The sequence below is a fragment of the Pipistrellus kuhlii genome, unplaced genomic scaffold (assembly GCF_014108245.1).
Source record: "Pipistrellus kuhlii isolate mPipKuh1 unplaced genomic scaffold, mPipKuh1.p scaffold_m20_p_40, whole genome shotgun sequence".
Lineage (NCBI taxonomy): Eukaryota > Metazoa > Chordata > Mammalia > Chiroptera > Vespertilionidae > Pipistrellus > Pipistrellus kuhlii.
In genome coordinates, this window is record NW_023425541.1 from 2,965,287 (window position 1) to 2,979,073 (window position 13,787).

The window sequence follows — 13,787 nt, forward strand, 5'->3', positions numbered from 1 at the left end:
TTCACCACTGTTATTCAATACAGTACCGGAAGTCCTAGCCACAGCATTCACACAAGAAGAAGAAATAAAAGCATCCAAATTAAAAAGGAGGAATTCTTTGCATATGACATAATATTGTACATAGAAAACCCTAAAGATTCCACCAAAAAAACTACTAGATTTAACAAATGAATTTGGCAATGTGGTAGGATATAAAATCAACACCCCAAAATTGATGGCTTTTTTATATACCAATAATGAATTATCAGAAAGATAAACTAAAAAAGCAATCTCATATACCACTGCAAACAAAAGTTAAGATATTTAGGAATAAACTTAACCAATGAGGTAAAAGAGCTGAACTTGGAAAACTACAGGACATTGAAAACAATGATAGAAGAAGATATAAACAAGATGAAGAATATACTATGATCATGGATTGGTAGAATCCAGATCACTAAAATGTCCATACTAACATAGGCAATCTACAGATTCAATGCAATCCCTATTAAAATATCAACAGCATATTTCACAGATCTAAAAAAAAAATACTCCAAAAATTTATATGGAATCAAAGAAGATCCTGAAGATAGCCACAGCAATCTTGTGAAAGAAGAACAAAATTGAAGGAATCACAAAGCCAGATATCAAGTTACACTACAAACATATTGTAACCAAAACAGCGTGGTACTGTTACAAGAACAGGTATATACAATAGATCAATGGAACAGTACAGAGACCCCAGAAATCAACCCAAACCATTATCCTCAATTAATATTTGACAAAAGAGGCAAGAACATACAATGGAGTCAAGACAGTCTCTTCAATAAATGGTATTGGGAAAATTGGATAAATATATGCAAAAAATGAAACTAGACCACTAACTTACACCATACACAAAAATAAACTTAAAATGGGTAAAGGACTTAAATGTAAGATGGGAAACCATAAAAATCTTAGAAGAATCCATAGGCAGCAAAATATCAGACATATGTCATAGCAATATCTTTACTGATTCAGCTCCTAGGACAATGGAAACCAAGGAGAAAATGAACAAATGGAACTACATCAAGATAAAAAGTTTTGAACAGCAAAAGGAACCATCAACAAAACAAAAGGAGAGCCCAATTTATGGGAGAAAATATTTGGCAATGATACATCTAATGAAGGGTTAATATTTAAAATATATCAGAAACTCATACAACTTAATAAAAGGAAGACAATCAATCAAATTTAAAAATGGGCAAAGGACAAATAGACACTTCTCCAAAGTGGACATACAGATGGCCAAGGTACATATGAAAAAATGCTCAAAGTCATTGATCATCAGAGATGCAAATTAAATGACACTGAGATATCACCTCACAACTATCAGAATCGCTACCATCAACAAATGAACAAATGAAAAGTGCTGGCAACAATGTGGAGAAAAGGGCACCCTAGTACACCAGTGGTGGGCACGCAGACTAATACTGCCATTATGAAAAACATTATAGTTTCCTCAAAATATTAAATATGGAACTGCTATTTCACCAGTGATCCCATTTCTGAAAATATATACTAAGAAACCTGAAGCACCAATAAGAAAGAATGTATGCACCCCTATGTTCATATACCAATTTAAAATAGCTAAGATCTGGAAACAGCCCAAATGCCCATCAGTAGAGAAGTACTAAAAGCTGTGGTAGATCTGCCTGGAGGAATCCAAGATGGCTATGGACAGGACGGCAGTGAGTGAGAGAGTGTGAAGGAGCCAAAGGCGACTGTGTGGATGTGTGGGGCATGTGTGTGAGTGAGGGACAATTATATTCAGCAGGACTGACGGGGGGAGGGGGAGGAGAGGGGAAGGCAAGAGCTGACAGACCCAGCTCCCTGAGCTGGGCAGTCTCTGCTACCACTGTAATCTCTCCTGTAGAAGCCAACTCTGCCACAGAGGCTGTGCCATCTTGAATGGGAGAATGGCTGTGACTGGGAGCCCAGCCTCACCTCCACCCAAGAGCCCGCGGACACCACCTGGTACAGCCACCCTGGCCAGGAACCTGTTGTCTTGGCTGTGAACCCATGAACACTGAGACTCCAATCTCCCTGGCCACAGGCTCCTAAAAAGTTTGTTCAGGGGGAGACAAAATGGGATCTGAATAGGTAGACATGTCCTGTGCCTTCTCACAGAGCAGATAGAAGAAACAAATAAATCAAATAACATCCACATGGAATTGGCAAATTAAATATAGCTGGTGAGATAATCCATGGCTGGAAAGGACAGAGGATGCCTGGAAAATTGTAGGGTCAGGGATGTGGGCTGGAGAGAGAGAGACATGTGACCACTGGGACTAGAAGGTCAGAAGGAAACTGTGCTGCACAAAGTTGGCGTATCTTGGGGACATGCATAACACTTGACTGTGGAAGGGGGTCCATAAGGGCTGCTGGTGGCTGGGGACTCTACAGTAGATCTAAGTCCATAGCTGTGGGAGGCTGCACCCAGAAAGGCAGCCTGAATTTCTGCATGGCAGCTCAGTGCCAGGGAGAGAGAAACGTGCAGCAGCGCAGTTGTTCTGTCTTTATATTTTTCTTGCTTTTACTCGCTAAACCCAGACATAGGATACTTCAATTACAAACATTTACCTCTGGCTGTGGTGTGTAGAGGGCCGCCTGAGAAGACACATGGACATTCTTTAAATCGTAAGCTGAGCCCCAGGCACTGGCAGGGTACCTTTGTCCAGGTGTCAGCAGAGGCAGGTCTAGATATGTAAATCCAGTAATGCTAGAGCCTCGTTAAGAATACAAATAAGCTCCTTTGACCCTATAAATAAACCTGCGTGGCTTGGGGGGTTGCCTTTGCTGCCTCTCCATCAGAGAGATGGCGCCCACCTAGCACCCAGCTTGATGAATCTATTTCTGCCTCCATGTCTCTTTCTTTCTCTAACTTCTTAATCCCCAGCTCCTCCACTCAGGATGGACATGGAAAACAGAGAAACAGCCCACCGCAGTGGTGTAGGTATAGGTGGTTTTGTGGGAGCTGGGGAGCAAAACAGAGAGAAGTGACCAGGAATCCAGCCCTGGAACAACCCGGTCCCTCCAACCCTAAACAGCCATTTTTCTCCTACAGAGCCAGTCCTTCCTAGCAGTGCAACTGGACCCAGCCTGGAGCTCTGCAGGGAAACAAGGATTCTGAATACCCCCAGGGATCCATTGAGGACTAGGTTGAGGGGTCATTTGGTCCTGGAACCTAATACAGCAACACTCCTACCTAATGCTCGTGTCAGATATAGATGCTTGTGAAAATACCACTGAAAGCAGGAAGACAAACAAAGCTGGCAGAGTGTTCCTGCCTGCCTGAAACCAAGGTTGAGGAGACAGACACAGAAGAGCAGTGGATTGCTGGGAACCACAACACTGTGGTGTCTACCTAACAGAAAACTGAGAGTTGGCAGACAGAACAATAGAGAGGGGGTCTTCAAAAAGCCCCTGTGGGACATTAGAACTCAGCTGAATCAAACAACACTTCAGTACTTCACTTTTTTATTTAAGACAGAAGTGGCAGACAGCCAGGGAGGAACCCAAGCCTGAGCCTGGGCCTGGCATGGCACTGCTCCCAATCACCTTGGCCCCACTGAGCCAGCCACCGTTGCTGTTCAGTAGGCTCACTGCCACTCTACTGTCATCTCCACATGCACGTCCTAGGGTAATACCAGTCAGTGCTGATGCTGGTCCCAAGGGGGAAGGAGCGTGCAGGAGGAGTCTCCACGGGAGAGGTTTGCACTACCACAGCGGAGCTTGCCAGTCATGAGCCCAGTGGCTGGCACCTATCAGTCAACTGAATAGTGCTCCCACTGTGGGAGCACAATGACCACCAGGAGGCAGGGGCAACTCCTTTGTTGAGCATCAGCCCCTGGTAGTCAGTGTGCATCATAGTGACTGGTCAAATGGTCACTTAGGCTTTTATATATATATAGATTTTATATAGAAAACACTTATCCTATCTAATAAAAGAGAAACATGCAAATTGACCGTACCTCAGCTATGCCCACAAGCCACACCCACCACCCATCAGGAGTGAGTATGCAAATTAACCCAACAAATATGGTGTCAGCCACGGAGCTGGAGCAAGCAGGAGCCTTGGGTTGCCACTGGTGATGGAAGAAGCCCCTGGCCTCCACTCAAGGCTACAAAGTTTCAATTATAGAAGATAAATAAATCCCAAATATCAGGGACTCTGCTTGGGTCATCAGGAGGCATGGACAGCCTGCAAACTACCACAGGTCCCTTGCCCAGGCTGCCCCATGCCCCAAAGGAACCCCCACCCTGATCCAGGAGACCCTTCAGGGCAAACCAGCCAGCCCCCACCCGTGTACCAGGCCTCTATCCTATCTAATAAAAGAGTAATATGCAACACACAAGATGGCTGCTCCCATGTGGTCAAAGATGGCTGACCCAATGTGGAAACAAGATTTCCACCACAAGATGGCCAGCAGGAGAGGGCAGGTTGGAGAGACCAGGCCTACAAGGGAGGGCAGTTGGGGCAATCAAGCCTGTAAGGGAGGGCAATTAGGGGTGACCAGGCCTGCAGTTGAGGGCAGTTAGGCTGGCAGGGGAGCAGTTAAGCATCAATCAGGCTGGCAAGGGAGTGGGAAGGATGGCAGGCAAGCTGTTGGGAGCCAGCAGTCCCAGATTGTGAGAGGGATGTCCGACTGCTTGTTTAGGCCCTAAATGGGCAGTCGGATATCCCTCGAGGGGTCCCAGATTGGAGAGGATGCAGGCTGGGCTGAGGGACACACACTCCCGTGCATGAACTTTGTGCACTGGGCCTCTAGTATAAGATAGATAGATAGATAGATAGATAGATAGATAGATAGATAGATTTCACACAAAATCTTAAAATTAATAAATGAATTGGGCAAAGTAGCAGGATACAAAAATCTACATGCAAAAATCAGTTGCATTAAAAAAACAAACAGTTGCATTGCTAAAAACTAACGATCTGAACAGAAAATTAAGAAAACAATTCCATTTATAATAGCATCAAAAAAATACTTAGGAATTAATTTAACCAAAGAGGTGAAAGACTTATACAATGAAAACTGTAAGACATTTATAAACAAAATTAAAGAAGATATAAATAAATGCAGACATTCTGTTCCAGACTCAAGGACTGGAAGACTTAAAATTGTTAAAATATCAATACTACCCAAAGTGATCTAGGGATTTCATGCAATCCCTATCAAAATTCCAATGTTTCATTTTTTTTTTTTTTGCAGAAATAGAAAAATTCATCCTAAAATTTATATGGAATTTCAAGGGACTCTGAATAGCCAAAATGATTCTGAAAAAGAACAAAGCTCACCCTATCTGATTTCAAAACTTACTAGAAAGGTACAGTAACAAAGACAATGTGATACAGAGACAAATAGATATACAAAGCAATGAAATAGAGATCCCAGATATAAACTCTTGGCATATATGGTGAAATGATTTTCAGCAAGAATATTGAGACCATCCAATGGGAAAAGACAGTCTTCTCAACAAATAATGCTAGGAAAACAAGATATCACATGCAAATGAATGAAGCTGGACCTTTACAATATACAAAAATTAACTCAAAATTATCTGTGACATAAATATACAACCTAAAACTGTAAAAAGCCTAGAAGAAAACAAAGGGGTATATCTTCATGATATCAAATTTGGCAATGATTTCTTGGATATGACACCAAAAGAACAGGAAACAAAAGAAAAAATAGACAAATTGGATTTCATTTAAAAATTTTTAAATGTGCATCAGATGACAATATCAACAAAGTAAAAAGGCAAAAGCTGGTTTCTGGTGGCACAATAGCCAAAAGGCTGGTTGAAGTCTGAGGGAGAGACTGAGATTGTAAAAAGGCAACTCATACTGTTAGATAAAATATTTGCAAATCATAGATACGGCAAGGGATTAATATCCAGGGTACATAGAGAACTCCTAAACACAACAATAAGAAAGTGAATAACCCAATTAAAAAATGGGCAGAGAACTTGAATAGACATTTCTCCAAAATAAATATACAAATAGCCAAAAATCACCTGAAAAGATGGCCAGCATCACTAGTCATTAGAGAAATGTAAATCAAAACTACATGTGATACCACCTCACACCCATTATGATGTAAGATAAACACACAGCCGAAACCAGTTTGGTTCCGTGGATAGAGCGTCAGCCTGCGGACTGAAAGGTCTCGGGTTCGATTCTGGTCAAGGGCATGTACCTTGGTTGCAGGCATGTCCCCAGTAGGGGGTGTGCAAGAGGCAGCTGATCGATGATTCTCTCTCATCGATGTTTCTAACTCTCTATCCCTCTCTCTTCCTCTCTGTAAAAAATCAAGAAAATAAAAAAATAAAAGATAAACACACAGAGAGAAAACAAGAGTTGGCAATGAGGTGGAGAAATTGAAACCACTGTACACTGTTGGTAAGAATGTAAAATGGTACGTTAATAGTTCCTCAAAAATTAATAATAGAATCATTGTTTCCAGCAAATTCCACTTTTGAGTATATATCCACCAAAGTTGAAAGTAGGTTCTCAAAGAAATATTTCTACACTCACATTCATAAGAGCATTACTCACAATAGCTAAAATTTGCAAGTTTTATTTTCCATCAGTGGTTGAATAGATAAGCAAAGTGTGGCATATACATACAATGGAATATTCTTCAGCCTTAAAAAGGAAGGAAATTCTAACAACATGGTTAAAACTTGAGGTCATCCTCCTAAGTGAAATAAGTCAGTCAGAAAACACAAATACTGCATGATTCCACTTATATGAAATACCTAGAGTAGTCAAATTCATAGAGGCAGAAAGTAGAATTGTAGTTGCCTGGTTGATAGGAGGGGGAATAAAAAGTTACTGTTTAATTGATAAACAGTTTCAAATTTGCAAGATGTGAAGAGTTCTGGAAACAGATTGTGCTGATGGCTGCTGAATACAAATGTACTTAATACCACTAAGGTATATATTTAATGATTAAGATGATAAATTTTATGTTGTGTATGTTAACACACACACACAAAAAAAAAAACCCACTGGAAAAAAGTTTTATTGGAAAATACCTATACACACGTATTTGTCTACAGCAGCTTTTGCACTATAATGACAGAGTTTGAGTTGTGACAGAAACTGTGTGGCCCACAAACCTAAAATATATACTATCTTGACCTTTAAGAAAAAGTCAGTCACTATGAATTAGATGAAGACAGGTGGCATGTCTACAAAGTCTAAAGATGAGATGAACTAAGAAGAGTAGTTAATACATTGCATGATAGAACTGAAATTCACAGAGATAAGCTGTAACACTCAGATTGAAACATAATAGCTTAAAATTATGTGTAAGATAACAAAAAAATATATTAGACTCTACCCTTAGCTCCTAGGACAGACCTCCTAAAACGCTGTAATTTCCTAAGTGATAACACTAGGAATATCTCCTGTTCTAATATTTGGAATATTTGTTTTTTATCCTATCCTAAAACTCTTGTAAATTCCGAAGTGATAAGAGCACTAAAAGAATTTTTTTTATATTGAGGTGACTATGGATGGACTCTTGATGGCTCCTGGATGGGGGCTGGTCACCAGAAAAACCAAGGCATAATTAGAAGCTGGGAATTTTCAGTTCCATCCCCACATCCTCCAGAGAAAAGAACTGGAAATGGAATTAATAATTGCTCATGCCTATATGAGGAAACCTCCATAAATCCCAATACTAAGGGGTTCAGAGAGTTTTCAGGCTGGTGAACACATTTATACCAGGACTACTCACCCCAATTCCTTGAGGACTGAAGCTCCTGAATTTGGAACAATCCAAGACCCATTTAGGGCACATACAAGAATTAACCAATGAATGCACAAATAAGTGGGATAACAAATCAATGTTTCTCTCTCTCTCTCTCTCTCTCTCTCTCTCTCTCTCTCTCTCTCTCTCTCATCAAATAAACAATTATATATATATATATATATATATATATATATATATATATACAATTCAATGATTTTTAGTATATCCACAGAGTTGTGCATCCACCACTCAACTTCAGAACATTTTCATCAAACCAACAAGAAACTCTAATACTCATTAGCAGTCACTCCCTATTTTTCCCATCTCTCACAGCCCTAGGCAACCACTAATCTACTTTATTACTCTATAAATGTGCTATTCTAAACATATGTAAATGGAATGACAACATGTGGTCTTTGTAGCCAACTTCTTTAGCTTAGCCTAATGTTTTTAAGGTTCATCCATATTATAACATGTATCAGTACTCTGTTTCTTTTTATAAAAGTCAAATAATACTCCATGGTATGAGTATATCACATTTTGTTTATCTATTCAACTAGTTAATAGACATTTTGGTTGATTCCACATTTTACTATTAAGAATTCTATATTTTAGTATTAAAAAGAATGCTGCTATGAGCATTCCTATTTGTACGGACATATGTTTAACTCAAGCTTGGAGTAACTGGGTCAATGGTAGATAAATATCTAATTCTGACTGTTTCCAGAGCTGCTGCACCATTTTACATTACTACCAGCAATTTATGAGGGTTACAATTACATACAATCTGGGGATGTGCCCTGACCTGGATGGGATGACACTCCAACCACCTGAGCCACACCAACCAGGGCTTATCTGTTTGTTATTCCAGCCATCCTAGTGAGTGTGGTTTCTCATTGTGGTTTTGATTTACATATCCCTGTGGTTTTGATTCGCATTCCCTAATGATATTGAGCATCTTTTTAAGTGCTTATTCCCCAGTAATTCTGATGCACACTGATGTTTGAGAACCACTAAGAGGCCTATAAGTAAGTTAAGGTCCCTTTTAACATTAATGATCCCATGAAGATAGTGCCAGAAAGTTATATCACTTGCAGAACTATACTTGCTCATATCTTCCTGTTCCACCTGACAATGACCTGCAGGTTAACCTAGTCTAACTCCTATTTTATAGTCATGATTATTTTATTTCTTTTTCATTTTATTTAAAAAATTTAAATACCATATTTTCTGGCATATAAGACGACTTTTGAAACGAAAAAAAGCCTGCTCAGATTGGCCAGAGTCAGAGAGGCGGTCTATTAAAAAAAAGAACTGGTGTTGCCTCGGAAGTGGGGGGCAGTCTTATACAGTGAATATAGACCTAAACCTATGTTTTAACTGTAAAATTAGGGGGGTCGTCTTATATGCCAGAAAATACGGTATAAATTTTAAAATTAACGTGAATATTGATTTTTTAAACAATTAAACAAGCAATTTCATCTTCTAATTTGATCAGCAAAATGGCAAATATTGTTTTCTGTGAGTATGTATGGAGATAGATAGATAGATAGATAGATAGATAGATAAATAGATAGATATAGATTCAATATGTGTTCATAGAAATCTTAGAAAAATTTTAGTCTTTAGAGAAAAGAAAATCAATTATTCTGTACCTTTCAGTATCCATCAGCAGTTTAGTAATGCTCATACAGATGTCCAAAGACACGTCAAGGTGTAGTATTTCTATGCAAGCTAACAAAGAGAAAAAAAAGAAATAATCATGTCAGTTTCATTTATGAGGAAGCTTAGCTATCTTCAATAATTTTTCTCTGTTCAAAATCTACTTTCCAAATATTTTCCATATATCATGTTTTACCTAAAACTTATCAAAATCTTTTAATGAAGTAATAAAATACAATGCTAGAGAAAATATAGTGAAACAGGCACTCTAAAATATATGAGAATAACTTTTGAAAAGCAATTTGGCAATACTATATGTTAAGAACACAGTGATTAAGAGCTTGACATGTGCACTCAGAAAGGCCTATATTTGAAACAACTTGTCACCTGTGTGGCCATAGGCAAGTTACACAAATTTTCTACACCTTAGTTTTGTCATCTGTAAAATGGGGATTATATCACCACCAATCTTGGTTGTGATTGAGTTACATGAGATGATATATGTAAATTACATAGCAAAGCACCTAGCACTTAGTAAGCATTCAATAAATAAATGACAGCTGTAGTCTGGCAAGTGTGGTTCAGTGGTTAACCTATGAACTCTGAGGTCATGATTCTATTCCTATTCAGGGCAAATGCCCAGGTTGCAGGCTTAATCCTCAGTTGGGCATGACAGAGGCAGCGGATCTCTTGCTCTCTCTGCCTCTCTGAGATTAATAAAAATATATATTTTTTAAATAAATGACTGCCACTATTATTATTTCTTATATCTCAGAAATTGTATTTCTGAAGTCATCTGATGTAAATATGTGAAAATGCTTATTATCAAAGATATTAAAAGCAGTGCAGATTATAACAACAATAAAAAGAAAAATATATTCTGAGTATGCACTATAAAGCCAGTGTGCTTGGTGCTAGCCAACAGTGGACAAAATACAAAATCCATGCTGTTAAGGAGCTTATATTCCAGTAGATGATGAACTATGGATATTTTTAGTATTTACCAAAAACTTCCTTCAGGTATGTGCCACGTTTCCATAATAAAAAATTTTATATTTAAAATTTTTTTTTCTATAACAAAAAATACCAGTAAAATTCTAATGCCAGCACTTTGGTTGACCATGTTAAGAGTAAAATACTTTCACTAGTAAAGAAATGAACAGACAATAAAAATCCAAGTTTCATACATTCTCTCAATAAAACAAAACAAAAGATAAGTTTATTATTTTAAACTATGGAAAACTTAAGAGTCAGGGAATTCTCCTAATTTGTACTCTGAAATTGTAACTTCATTAGTCTGAATATCAACAGTATCTAGTATTGAGTTAAGTAAAACAATCTGGGAATAAAGAATAATTTCACTTTAAACTCTGTTTCTTATATACATTTTGATAAAAACTGTAGTCAGGAAATCTAGTCCAAAATTAATCGACTTCACAACTGGGTGACTCCAGTAATCTCTCTGGTCTTCCCACACTGCATTAGTTTGAGTAAGTCTATGCCTTTAATTCGTTAGTTGGTTTGTTTATTCCCTTAGTGCAAACAAAGTAGAGTTGTCTTCCTGGTTCCTAATATTTTTCAACCTGTGTATTCTGAGATGAAAACCTAGAGATATAGAACCCTCTGTACATTTCAGCTTCTGAGGTCTCTTAGTGATTGGTTAATGTTCTAGAGGTCAAAAAAAGTTTCAGCATTACCACATTAGCACTAAAGTTAGAGCTACTTCCAAATACGATTGTTGGTCTATTTATTACAAATTGTTACTAATTGGATAATAAATTATTATACCAATATAATTTTATTTTTTAATATTTTTATTGATGTCAGAAAGGAAGAGAGAGGGAGAGACAGTGTTGCATTGTACCCCAAATCTTACAAAGGACGCCTCAAGAAGTTGAATTATGCAGTCATTTATTAAAGGCCGGCGGCATGTGAGGGGCAAAAGCTCCAGATCTTGCAGTCCCCAAAAGCTCGCCACATCTGGCTTCTATGCAGAATATCACAAAGGTATCAATTACATCTTTGGCCTTGGAATGAAGAACCTCATTTGCACAAAGCAGTTACAGAAGCAAAATTAAGCAAATTAGTTATCTATAGTTTTGGGTCTAAGGATCATTGAATCAACAGAAACACATTATCTGGGGTCATTGAGGCAATTTAGAATAATTGTGCCGTCCAGATTCTGGGACCACTGTGTCAACCAGAATGAATTATCTGTAGCTACTGAGACAATTTAGGGTAATTGAGCTGTCTTGGTTTCAAGAAGAATGTGTTTCCATAACCAGTGAGGTCACAATCAATGGGATATTCAAACCGTCATCAATGGAGTATTCAATCGATTGGGATAGCATACATAAGTTCAGAAAATCAAAGTAGTTTTTCTATTGTTTTAGCAAGCAAATAATTACAGAAGCTAAAGAGCAGGATTAAAATATTAAACAGCAATTTATACCCAAGCATGGTTGCCACCATGCCTCATAGAAACATCAATAATGAGAGAGAATCATTGATTAGCTGCCTCCTGCACACTCCACACTGGGGATCAAGCCAGCAACCTAGGCTTGTATCCTGACCAGGAATCAAACTGTGACCTCCTGATTTAGGCCTAACTCCGGTTAGGCCCACTCCAGCTGGGCCTAACATAATTTTATATAGTAATAATAATGCAGCTCTATAGTACAACTATATTTTTATGTAATAAAAAAGTAAAGCATGTATGCATTAAAAGAATTTAGAATAAGTTATTTTTATGACTAAACATAATTGAAATACTTTTAAAGGGCCAGTGTACATAAAGATATTTGTTCCCCTCATTTAATACATCTATATTGTAGTAATAACAATGATAATAACTATTATTCCATACTAAGCATACACTATGTATGGTGCTAAGTGTTCTATATACATTTCTCATAAAATTCTCAAAACAACACAATGAAGTAGACAGTATTATTATATCACTTTCAAAGATGAAGAAATTAGGCACAGAGAAATTATGTAACTTGCCAAAAGACCCACAGCTATATATCAGAATGTTTACTTTGTGATGTGTAGTTTAGTCCCCTGAGAATTTTGAAAAACAAATAACAATGTTTATACAAGTAATTATAAAAATCACAACATTACCAAGGCTTTTCAGTTAATAGGTAATCTTTCTTCATGGTAGTATAATAGAAAACTTAAGAAGGGTTGGGCAGTTGCAATTCTCTTTCAGACAAAAAGAAGACTGATAGCTTTTATTCAGCTCTTTTTTACTACCTATTAAATTTGCTACTGTTCTCTCCTTTCTCTTTTTGTTCTTGGTTAACAATATTCTCACTTTCTTATGTGATCATTTTCCTACTCAATCACCATCAAATTATACTACAGAATATCTTACAGTCAACAAATTAGTAGTTAAATTTAAGAACTGCACTTCACACACAGAGGTGATACCTTCAAGGAGTTCTTCATTAGCTGTTTCGCCCTTCAAGAGGATTTTTATCTTCAAGAAAAGCCCAGCTGGACTTAAATGTTCCTATTTTAAAGAAATCACAATTACATTAAAACTGTGGAATATAAAAGACCATTTTCAAGTAATTGCCTGTTTTATTCAACCACAGCAGGATGACTCATGATAAAAGGAAATCAAAACTATAAAAGATCAGATCATAACATCCAGTATATCCCTAGGGATATTTTCTGATATTTTATTCAATCTAAATGAAATGATATGAGGAAAAGAACATGTAAACATTTCCACTGAGTGGCGAGCATTTAAACTGTATGACTATAAGGCCATATTCTTGTCTTGGTAAACAAAACCCAAAAAATCAATTATTAAATATAATTGGATGTGGTTTCTGTGAGATTTTAATAACAGATATAGTACTCTGCAAACAATGGTTGAATGAAATAGGAAACATACTGTCTTTCCTATAGAATATGCCTGTCATATTTACCATTCATAACAATGAATTCTGAATGGTTTTTCCAAGTCCTGTTAGCTGGTCTTAAGCCATTTGTGGTCTCTAGCCTCGTTCCACTTTTTCCTGACAGGGTACATCTTTAATAGCTAGCTAAGATTAAAAGTGCAATGTAGGTTCACAGAATAGAACTTTTCTCAATAAAAAATCAATTATCCTCTACATGAACCTCATTTTCATAATTGAAAATGACTATTGCTATTCATGTGTGAGATACCTTAAATATGGAAAGTTAGAGAAAGTAAGCACTGGTATTAAAAGGTTTTGCAAATATAAATGGCATTAATACAAAGAATAAAGAATAAAGTTGTAAATTTTAATCTATTCCATTACTACCTTTCCTACTAGGCATGTTCAAATACATTTTAGGCTCAAT

At 37.4% G+C, this 13,787-nt stretch overlaps 1 protein-coding gene across 1 annotated transcript in view; it reads right to left on the minus strand.

Annotated features, from left to right (window-relative positions):
• Positions 1-13,787, minus strand: part of TEX11 (testis expressed 11) — a 285,049-nt gene that overhangs the window by 143,399 nt on the left and 127,863 nt on the right. Inside the window, exons 11-12 of the mRNA XM_045571903.1 lie at positions 12,882-12,963; positions 9,440-9,518 (exon numbers count right to left, since the gene is read on the minus strand). Coding sequence (XP_045427859.1) covers positions 9,440-9,518; positions 12,882-12,963 — 161 coding nt within the window. The remainder of the gene's footprint in view (positions 1-9,439; positions 9,519-12,881; positions 12,964-13,787) is intronic.